Below are 11,335 nucleotides of genomic sequence, written 5' to 3'. Positions count from 1 at the left end.
TTTTTTCTGAGACTGAGTCTTGCTCTGTCACCTAGGCTAGAGTGCAGTAGTACAATCTTGACTCACTACAACTTCAGAATCCAGGCTCAAGCGACCCTCCTGTCTCAGCCTGCAGAGTAGCTGGGAGTAGAGGTCCACACCACCACAGCCAGCTAATCTTTGTATTTTTAGTAGAGACGGGGTTTCATCATGTTGTCTTAGCTGGTCTTAAACTCCTGGGCTCAAACAATCTGCCGTCCTTAGGCTCCCAAAGTGCTGGAATTACAGGCATGAGCCACTGTGCCTGGCATCTAGTTCCTGTTTTTAAAAGGTCACTCTGGGTGCTCTGCATCAAATAGATTGCACTGGGGCAAAAATGGAAGTGGTGGGGGGCAATTTCAGGAGTCAATTCCATTAGGCAAGAAAAGATGGTGCAAAGAATTGGGATGGAGGGAAGTGAATGGGTTTGTGGTGTGTTTTGAAGTTCAAAGCGACATGACTTGCTGACAGATTGGACTGGATGTTTAGGGCGAGGGCAAAAGAAACTGAGAGTACACCTAGATTTTTTTATGCGGTCACTGGGCAGTCAGTCCTGCCGCTGACAGAGACAGGAAAGGCTAGGGAGAAGCATGTTTGGGTGTGTGTGGGGAATCAGTTGTTTTGGCCATGTAACTCAAGCCTGAGGTTCTGGAACGAGGTCCAGGTTGGGGATGTGGCTGTAGGAGTAGGCGACATCATGGAAGGTCAGCTGGAGCGCGTGGACAGGAACAGGATAAGGAGAGTCTGAGAAGCAGGAGCTAGGAGGGGCCTGGGAGGAAGCAGCCAGGATGCCCTCATTAAAGAAACTAGAAAATGTTTCTTTTTCTTTACTTTTTTCTTTTTGAGAGGGACTCTCACTCTGTTGCCCAGGCTGAAGTGCAGTGGTGCGATCTTGGCTTGCTGCAATCTCTGCCTCCGGGGTTCAAATGATTCTCCTGCCTCCAACTTTTGAGTAGCTGGGATTGTAGGTGTGCACCACCACGCCTGGCTAATTTTTGTATTTTTAGGAGAGACAGGGTTTCACCATGTTGGTCAGGCTGGTCTTGAACTCCTGACCTCATGATCTGCCCGCCTTGGCCTCCCAAAAAACTGGGATTACAGGAGTGAGCCACCACGCCCGGCTGAGAAAATGTTTCAAGAAGGGCATGGGCAACTGTCATGAATGCTGCTGGTAAGAACAGAAGTGCCATAATTAGATCTGGCAGTTCTCCAGTGGTGAGAAGCACAGCCTCATTGCAGTGGGTTAAGGAGAGAACGCAAGTTGTGACATTGCCATTAGACTTGCACAGATCTTTGTTATGAGTGCAGCAGAAAAGTGGGCCAGACGTCTAAGGTGCGGTCTTGAAGGATGAGGAGAAACGGGTCAAGTGAAGAGGTGGAGAGGTCAGCTCTCTAACGAGGATGCATTTGCAAAGTCACTAGAGCAAGGGAACAGAAATGAAATAAGTGTGTATTTTCCGTGCAGGATTTCTGGAAGTTCAAGAGTCAATTGCATGCTCTGGGGTTGTGCGCTTACAGCAGTCTCGTTTAAATCCTGTCTGCATTACCATTATGTATTAAAGAGACTGAGGGCATGGCTGAGATGGTGTGATCTTTTAGCTGGCTGGTTTGAAAAAACATCTAGGATGGCAAGTGAGTGGACTTGATTAGCTACACTGAAAAATTCAGAATGGGGTAGGGGAAGCTTGTTTTTATTCTAGGACTAGCACATCACAGTGCATGGGGAAGGGAGAAACAATGAAGAAAGGAAAAAGGAGGAAGTTTAAAAAATTAACTGACAAGAACAGAAAATCAAACACCGCATGTTCTTCCTCATAGGTGGGTGTTGAACAATGAGAACACATGGACACAGGGAGGGGTGCATCACACACTGGGGTCTGTGGGGGGGGAATAGTGGAGGTACAGTGGGGGATGGGGAGTTGGGGAGAGATAGCATGGGGAGAAATGATAGATATAGGTGATGGGGAGGAAGGCAGCAAATCACACTGTCAAGTGTGTACCTATGCAACATTCTTGCATGTTCTCCACATGTACCCCCAAACCTAAAATGCAATAAAAAGAAAAAAAGAAAAAAAAATTCCTCCTGCCCACAAATCCCCATCTCAGAATGTTTCCCAGGGAACCTGACCTATGAAAACTTTATACTAAACAAAGCAAAATAAAATAAAACAAAAAAATTCCAAAAAAAAATTACAGGAGAGCATTGCAGACTGCCGACACTGCAAAAGTCCGCAGAGTGGGGAGGTGGAGGACCAGGTCCGATGCTGCCTGGGGTCTGAGCTGTCAACTCTCACCTGTGCCCCACATAGGCTGCATGCGCTTAACACAATCCTTATTCTTTCTTCTTTTTTTTTTTTCTTTTTGCATTTGCCTTCCTTGCTGAAAACACATTTAACCTCGTTAGTCTCACAAGATTGCTCTGAGGGTGGCAGGAGACGGCAGCCCCCCACACAAGGCACGTGCGATGCCTGCAGTGAGCGTCACGGCGCGCGGCGCGTCTGGCAAACCGCTGGCTCCGGCCCGCCGGCCTCAGGCAGGACCCAGGGCGCCCAGGACAGGGCCGGGCCTTGAATGCCTTTGCCTCGGAAGGAAGAGCGGACCCATGGGGCCTGCCCCCGCCTCAGTCCCAGCGGCCTGCCCCGCGCCGGCCCTGCCTCCGCCCGCTGCCCAATCCTGGCTCCGCGGCGCGTCTACGCCTCCCTATAAAAGAAGGCGCGGCCCCCGGGTTCGAACGCAGCCCTCGCCCTGCGCGCCATGGTGCAGGCCTGGTACATGGACGACGTCCCGGGCGACCCGCGGCAGCCCCACCGCCCGGATCCCGACCGCCCGGTGGGCCTGGAGCAGCTGCGGCGGCTCGGGGTGCTCTACTGGAAGGTACTCGGGCCCAGGGCTCGCAGAGCGTGCAGGCGACGCCGACCCCCGAGCGCCCCGCAGAGCTCAGGCCCCTCCGGGTGCGGGGCAGCGGCCCGGTACCGGCTCCGCTGCGCATGCTCAGCAGTGGGGATGGGGGTCGGTGCCTGGCCCCTGTGCCTGGGGTGGGATGCGCATGCTCAGCATTGGGGCACTTTGGGCGTGCTGCGCATGCTCAGCAGCGGCGTTGAGGGGTCGGCGGTCAGCTCCCAGCACTTGGGTGTGCTGCGCATGCTCAGCAGCGGAATATAAGGCGTGGGCAGTCAGCTCTCGGGGCCCGAGGTGTGCTTCGCATGCTCAACAGCGGGGCTGGTGGGGGTTAGCGATGCTTTTCAGTTCTGTCGGGGGTGTCTGGGAGTTCGCGCCGGGTGGTGGGGTGGGGACGGTTCCCGCGGGCGGTGGAGCTGGCTGGGATCCCGCTGGCGCCGGTGTCGGCCCTGCCTCTGGAGCGCTAGGTTTGCAAGGCGTGGCTGGGCTTTGCACGGGTGCCCCATTGCTTGCACCCCACTGGTCCTGATCGGTTCACCTTGTTTATTTGCAAATGGCTTTGCGGTACAAAGGTTTACTGCAGAGGAGAGGGCCGGGGAGGCTCAGGGATAGGCTGAGGGTGAGTGGATCTAATCTGCATCTTGTGATTTAGTTGAAATACACAGGCTTACCCTGGCACCACACTTTTTCCCTGGATAAAGGATTATAGAATATTCCAGCATAATATATTTGGAGATCATCTTGTTCTGTCTTACATAACAGAAGAGGGAAATGACAATTGGCATACCAATGCCAAACAGGGCGAGCATGTTAATGTTTACATAGTATTTGCCTTTTCCCAGGATAAGATTTAACACCTACCTTGCTGGAGGGTACTATCTTCAAAGGAATCAAGTGGTTTATAGTTTTCCATTAATAAGAGGAAAATAAGTTTTGGCTTATAATGTCAAATTTATCCACAATCCAAACAACCAGAGGGTTCAGATTAATACACTTGGGGAGTTTCATTGTGCATTTGACGGTTTTAAGAACAAGAATGCAATTACAGGTCAACTCCTGAATGTATTCAAAGAATAAAACAAGATTTATTTAAATAGGCATCTTTTAGATTATTACATGGGCTCAAACAAAGTTTTTCCTTCTCTCTTTCTCTTTCTCTCTCTCTCTCTCTGTCTCTCTTTCTCTCTTTCGTTCAGGTGTTTTGCTCTTGTTGCCCAGGCTGGAATGCAATGATGCAATCTCGGCTCATAGCAACCTCTGCCTCCTGGGTTCAAGCAATTCTCCTACCTCAGCCTCCTGAGTAGCTGGAATTACATGGATGTGCCACCACGCCTGGCTAATTTTGTATTTTTAGTAGAAACCGGGTTTCTCCATGTTGGTCAGGCGGGTCTTAAACTCCCTATCTCAGGGGATCCTTCCACCTTGGCCTCCCAAAGTGTTGAGATTACAGGCATGAACCACTGCTCCCGGCCTATATGCTTTCTTAATATTCATTCTGGATCAGTGATGTTGAAGGACAAAATTGCAACAAATTTAGCTAAAGATCTAATTGGCTTTTATTTTTGATTTGTGAATAGGGCAGCCTCTATTCTACAAAATAGAATGAAAGTTCCACAGGATAATAGCGTAACAATGGGTCTTGTACGGTGACAACAAAGAAACAGAACAGGAGGGAAAAAAGCTGATGGTTAACATAAAGTTACTTTTTTTCTAAGGGTTAAAGCCCAATCGACTTCCTTATTTTTTTAATTTTTATTTTTGAGATGGGAGTCTCGCTCTGTTGCCTAGGCTAGAGTGCAGTGGTGCGATCTTGGCTCACTGCAACCTCCGCCTCTCAGGTTCAAGCGATTCTCCTGGCTCAGCCTCCCAAGTAGCTGGGACTACAGGCACCTGCCACTACACCAGGCTAATTTTTGTATTTTTAGTAGAGATGAGGTTTCACCATATTGGCCATGCTGGTCTCGAACTCCTGACCTTGTGATCCATTGGCCTCAGTCTTCCAAAGTGCTGGGATTACAGGTGTGAACACTGTGCCCGGCCGCAAATTCCTTATTTATGCTGACTCAGGAAGACTGGAATCTTCTGATCTCAGGAAAAGCTGGTCTGTTTGAGATCCACCTTCTTCTTTAAAGTTTTAGTTTGATCATGTGGCATATGGCATGAGTGGCTCTATTTTGGTTTAGTGTCATGTTGGAGCCTAGTGCAGGGGCTCAATCCAAAACAGTGACCTCTCCTGGGCCAGGCATGGTGGCTTCTGTCATTCGAGCACTTTGGTAGGCCAAGGCGGGCAAATTGCCTGAAGCCAGAAGTTTGAGACCACACCCAGACTGGGCAACATAGTGACATAGTGAGACCTCATTACACACACACACACACACACACACACACACACACGTATGTATGTAATGTATCTATACATATATATACACACACACACACATATATATATATTTATATATATATATATATATATACACACATGTAATGTGGGCGAGCCACTGTACCCAGCTCCATCTCTCTTATAAGGCCACTAATCTTATAAATGAGGGCTTGCGTCTGGGTGTGGTGGCTCACGCCTGTAATCCCAGCACTTGGGGAGGCCGAGATGGGTGGATCACAAGGTCAGGGGTTTGAGACCAGCCTGACCAACATGGTAAAACCCGTCTCTACTAAAAATTAGCTGGGCATGGTGGCACACGCCTGTAATCCTAGCTACTCAGGAGGCTGAGGCAGGAGAATTGCCTGAACCCAGGAGGCGGAGGTTGCGGTGAGCCGAGATCGCGCCATTGCACTCCAGCCTGGGTAACAAGAGCGAAACTCCGTCTCAAAAAAAAAAAAAAAAAAAAAAAAAAAAAAAAAAAAAAAAAAATGAGGGCTTGCCATCATGACTCAATCACATCCTAAAGGTCCCGCCCCTTAATACTATCACATTGGGGTTAGGCTTCAACGTGAGAATTTGGGGGACATTGTCCGACTATAGCAAATGGTACTAAGCATATCATGCAGTGGATATGCCAAGTTTTAGAGTTATAATTGTAGAAAATCACATATCAGTGACTAGCACTTTGAGATACTCTGGAGTTTGTTGTTCAGTAAGTAGTGATGATATAATGTGCAGTTTATTGCAAAATATGAAGTATGCTAAATTCTAAATTCACTGCCAGTAGTTTATAAGTAAGAGTTCAGACTAGGCCGGGCGCGGTGGCTCAAGCCTGTAATCCCAGCACTTTGGGAGGCCGAGGCAGGTGGATCACGAGGTCAAGAGATCGAGGCCATCCTGGTCAACATGGTGAAACCCCGTCTCTACTAAAAATACAAAAAATATTAGCTGGGCATGGTGGCGCATGCCTGTAATCCCAGCTACTCAGGAGGCTGAGGCAGGAGAATTGCCTGAACCCAGGAGGCGGAGGTTGCGGTGAGCCGAGATCGCGCCATTGCACTCCAGCCTGGGTAACAAGAGCGAAACTCCGTCTCAAAAAAAAAAAAAAAAAAGTCCAGACTAATTCTGTCTGGGGCTTCATCAGGGAAGTGCTTCATAGGAAGGAACAGTAAAATAAAACCTTAAAAAATAGAGAAAGGATTGTGATAAATGAAAATGAAAATGTTGATTGGGAATTTTAGGCATAGAAAGCTGCCATGAGCGAGGTGTGGGATGTGAAATATCAAATATTTTTAAGATAGCCAAACCTCCTATTTGGTTTAGAATGTAGAGTTCTTTAAAATGTAGGGGACAAAGAACAGATAGAAAAGTCAGCTGGGGTCAGATGATGAAGGTGTCTCATTCCAGCTTAATTCACTTGAGTTTTACTTGCAGGCTGGGAGGGCATTCAGTGTTTTGGCTCATGGAACAAGCCCACCAAAGAGATGCCATTGAGGGCCAGTGAGACGAGTGGGATGGTGGCAGAGAAATGGCACAGCGAGGGACCCGTGGATAGGCCAGATAGGCTGCAGGTGGCGAGACCGTCATCTCAAAAATGGGGAAAAGATGGGATGGACTGTTGCCGAGAAGGGAGGCAGAAAGCAAACAGATTTCTATTATGTAGAGCTGGTGTTTTGGAGAATGGAAAATCCATTAAATAGAGAGAAGAGATGAGGAGAGTTGGTTTAGGGTTGAAAAAATAGCAGATGAAAATTTGGAGTATAAAATCACATTGGAGATCCAGAAAGAGAATGTTTCTACATCTCCTTGTTAATCTGAGCTCTTGTTTGTGGTGGCTTAACTCTTTTAGCTGGATGCTGACAAATATGAGAATGACCCAGAATTAGAAAAGGTCCGAAGAGAGAGGAACTACTCCTGGATGGACATCATAACCATATGCAAAGATACGCTACCTAATTATGAAGAAAAGGTAAGCGAGCCCTGTATTACTTGGAAAGGGGGAATCATGATATTCACTACTAATAAACACAATATTTTCTTTTTTCTTTTAATGTCTATATGAGACCATTCTTGCATTGCTATAAAAAAATACCTGAAACTGTGTAATTTATACGAAAAGAGGTTCAATTGGCTCATGGTTCTGCAGGATTTACAGGAAGGATCTGCTTCCTGGCACCACCATCTGCTTCTGGGGAGGCCTCAGGAAGCCTACAGTCATGGCAGAAGGCAAAGTGGGAGCAAGCATTTCACATAACAGGTGTGGGAACAAGAGAGAGAGAACAAGGTGCCATAATGTTTTAAACAGCCAGATCTCATAAGAAGTTACTCACTGTAGTGAGGATAGCACCAAGAAGATAGTGTAAGCCATTCATGAGAAATCCACCCTCACGATCCAGTCACCTCCCACCAGGTCCCACCTGCAGTACTGGGGATTACATTTCAATATGAAATTGGGTGGAGACACAAATCTAAACTGTATTATTCTGCCCCTGGCCCCTCCCAAATCCTGTGCCCTTCTTGCATTTCAAAATACAACAATCTTTTCCCAATAGTCCCCCAAAGTCTTAACTTGTTCTAGGATTAACTCAAAAGTCCCGAGTTCAAGTCCAAAGTCTCATCTGATACTCATCTCCTTTTACCTATGAACCTAACCTGTAAAATCAAAACAAGTTAGTTACTCCCAAGATACAAAGGGGGTAAAGCCATTAGGTAAACATTCCTATTCCAAAAGGGAGAAATTGGCCAAAAGAAAGGAGCTACAGGACTCAAGAAAGTTTAAAACTCAGCAGGGCAGCCACTAAATCTTAAAGCTCCAAAATAATCTCCTTTGGCTCCATGTCTCACATCTAAGGCACATTCGTGCAAGGAGTGGGCTCCCAAGGCCTTATGCAGCTCTGCCCCTGTGGGCGTTGCAGGGCTCCTGAGGGTGCTCTCATGGGCTGGCTTTTAGTGCCTATAGCTTTTGCAGGTGCAGGGTGCAAGCAGCTGGTGGATCTACCATTCTTGGGTCTGGAGGATGGTGGCTGTCTTCCCACAGCTCCTAGGCAGTGTCCCAGTGAGGACTTTGTGTGGGGGCTTCAACCCCACATTTTCCCTCTGCACTGTCCTAGGAGTGGTTCTCCATGAGGGCTTCTACCTTGCAGCAGACTTTTGCCTAGACACCCAGGCTTTTCCAGACATCCTCTGAAATCTAGGTGGATGACAGGGTCACTACCTGAGGCGGTCTGTCCTGCAGACCTTGACTCAACATCAGATGAATAAAGCACACTGACACACAGATATTAGGCTTTGCCAGTTGGACCAAGAGTCTGGGCCACTTACAGATTCCATGGAGAGTGCTGTAAACAGTTGCGACTGCCAGCCCTGACATGCTGGCCTCACCGGCCTTTGTTTAGCACACATTAAATGACAAAAACTCTGAGTCAACACCCCTCGAGATTAAAGAATAAAGGACAGGTTCCGAGGGGAGGCCTAAAACAAGCACTATTAGAGGATAATCTCCCTGGCCGACCTCCTCCCGAGAGGGCCATCAGGCTCAAAAATTAGTTTTAAGACCACATGAATAAACAAGTTATTCAGATAAATTCCCCTACATACCCTAGCTATTTGCTATTCTTATTAACAAAATGTAAGGCAGATTTAGGCTGCCTTCAGCTGAAACTTCTGCTGAAAAGATGCAAACTCTTTGGCCTTCCAAGGAGGTTTGTGATTATTCCTTAAAGCTATCTCCAGTATGTTTCCTTTAATATTTTTGCCACTGTCTTGAGTGAATCCCCACAGGTGGAGAATCCCAAGCCTCAACCCTTGCACTCTGTGCATTCACAGGCTTAATAACACATGGACGCCACCAGGGCTCATGGCTTGTGCCCTCTGGAGCTGTGGCCCAAGCTGTACCTGGCCCCTTTGATCCAAGGCTAGAATTCTAGCAGAACTCAGCAGCTACAATGCAGGGAGCAGTGTCCTGAGGCTGTGCAGGGCAGAGGGGCTCTGGGCCTTGCCCATAAAACCATTCTCTCCTTTCAGGCCACTGGCCCTGTGGTGAGAGGGGCTGTTGGAAGGTCTCTGAAATGCCCTTGACGTTTTTTTCCTCATTATCTTGGCTATCAGCCCTTGGATTCTTTGTAGTTATGCAAATTTATCTAGGAAGTAGTTCCTCTACAAACCTGCTTGAAATTGTTTCTCAAAAAAATCTTTTCTTTCTTTGCCATGAGGCCAAGTTGCAAATTTTCCAAACTTTTATGCTCTGTTTCCCTTTTAAATATAAGCTCCAACTTCAGGTCATTCCTTGCTCTTGCATCTGAACATAGGCTGTTAGAAGCAGCCAGGAAACATTTTGAACAATTTGGTGCTTAGAAATTTCTTTTACCAGGAGGGAGGATGCAGGCAGAAAAAGAAAAAAAGAAATTTCTTCTACCACATATCCCAGGTCATCACTCAAGTTCAAACTTCCACAGATTCCTAGGCTGTGAACAGAATGCAGCCAAGCTCTTTGCTAAGGCAAACACATGAGATGTTTGCTCCAGTCCCCAATAAATTCCTCATTTCCATCTGAGACCTTGCTAGCCTGGACTTCATTGTCTGTATAACTATCAGCATTTTGGTCACAACCAATTAACCAGTCTGTAAAAAGTTCCAAACTTTCCCTCATCTTTCTGTGTCCTTCTGAGCCTTCTACATACTTCTAATCTCTGCCTGTTACTCAATTCCAAAGCTGCTTCCATGTTTTCAGGTATCTTTATAGCAATGCCCCACTCCTTGGTATCATTTTTTCTGTATTAGGTTGTTCTTGCATTGCTATAAAGAAATGTCTCAGACTCTGTAATTTATAAGACAAGAGATTTAATTGGCTCACAGTTCTTCAGGCTGTGTAGGAGGCATCCCCTTCCTGGCAACACCATCTGCTTCTAGCCTCAGGAAGCTTACAGTCATGGTAGAAGGCAAAATGGGAGCAGGCATCTCACATAATAGGAGTGGGAACAAGAGAGAGAATGAGGTGCCACCCAGTTTTAAGTAGCCAGATCTTGCAGGAAGTCACTCACTGTCGTGACGACAGCACCAAAGGAGTGGTGCCAAGCCATTCATGAGAAATCCATTCCTGTGATACAGTCACCTCCAACCAGGCCCCACCTCCAACACTGAGGATTACAGTTTAACATGGGATTTGGGTGGGGACACATTGCCAAACTCTATCAATGTCTTATTTTGGATTTTGTGTGAGAGTAATGCGGATCCCATAAAATGAGCTGGGAGGTAGTCCCTCCTGTTCAGTTTTTTGGAAGAGTATGTGTAGATAGTATTATTCTTCCCTTATGTTTGGAGATTCACCAGTGAAGCCATCTGGGTTTGTAGTTTTCTTTGTGGGAAGGTTTTTAGCTGTGAGTTCAATTTATTTACTAGATGTAGGGCTATCCAGGTGATCCATTTCTTCTTGAACGAGCATGAGTTGTTCGTTTCTCTCAAGGCATTTGTCCATTTCATCTGAGTTGTTAAACTTATTGCCATAAAATTATCTGGAATATTTTTTATTATCCTTTTAATATCTGTAGAATGGAGTGCTGGCTTCTCTCATTCCTGATACTGATAATTTGTGTCTTCTCTCTCTTTCCTGAGTCTGGATAGAGGCTTATCAGTTATATTGATCCTCTCAGAGGACTTTAGGCTTCATTGATTTTTCTCTTTTTCTGTTTTTTATTTCATTGGTTTCTGCTCTGACCATTATAATTTGCCTTCTTTTGCATGTTTTGTGTTTAATTTGCTCTTTTTTCTAAGTTTTCTAGGTGGAAGCTGAAATCACTGATTTGAGTTTTTTCTTCCTAATAATAATTATTATTTTAGAGACAGACATCAGTATTATTATTATTGTGTTGTGCCACCAGGCTAAAGTGTAGTGGTGCAATCATAGCTCACTGCAGTCTTGAAGGCTTGGCCCCAAGCACTCCTTCCACTTCAGCCTCCTGAGTAGCTAGGACCACAGGTGTGTGCCATCATGCCTGGCGAATTTTTTTTTTTTAAGTTTTTGTAGAGAAGGAGTCTTACCAG

General features: G+C 46.5%; 1 protein-coding gene across 1 annotated transcript in view; it reads left to right on the top strand.

The window, feature by feature from the left end:
- The first annotated feature begins 2,707 nt into the window (after positions 1–2,707).
- Positions 2,708–11,335, top strand: part of ADI1 (acireductone dioxygenase 1) — a 32,741-nt gene continuing 24,113 nt past the window's right edge. The window contains exons 1-2 of the mRNA XM_017541985.2: positions 2,708–2,892; positions 7,146–7,265. Of these exons, the coding sequence (XP_017397474.1) occupies positions 2,773–2,892; positions 7,146–7,265 (240 nt within the window). The 5' untranslated portion in view covers positions 2,708–2,772. The remainder of the gene's footprint in view (positions 2,893–7,145; positions 7,266–11,335) is intronic.

This window comes from Cebus imitator, unplaced genomic scaffold (assembly GCF_001604975.1).
Source record: "Cebus imitator isolate Cc_AM_T3 unplaced genomic scaffold, Cebus_imitator-1.0 Scaffold139, whole genome shotgun sequence".
In the NCBI taxonomy this organism is placed as follows: Eukaryota; Metazoa; Chordata; class Mammalia; order Primates; family Cebidae; genus Cebus; species Cebus imitator.
This window is presented reverse-complemented; position numbering and strand designations above follow the sequence as displayed.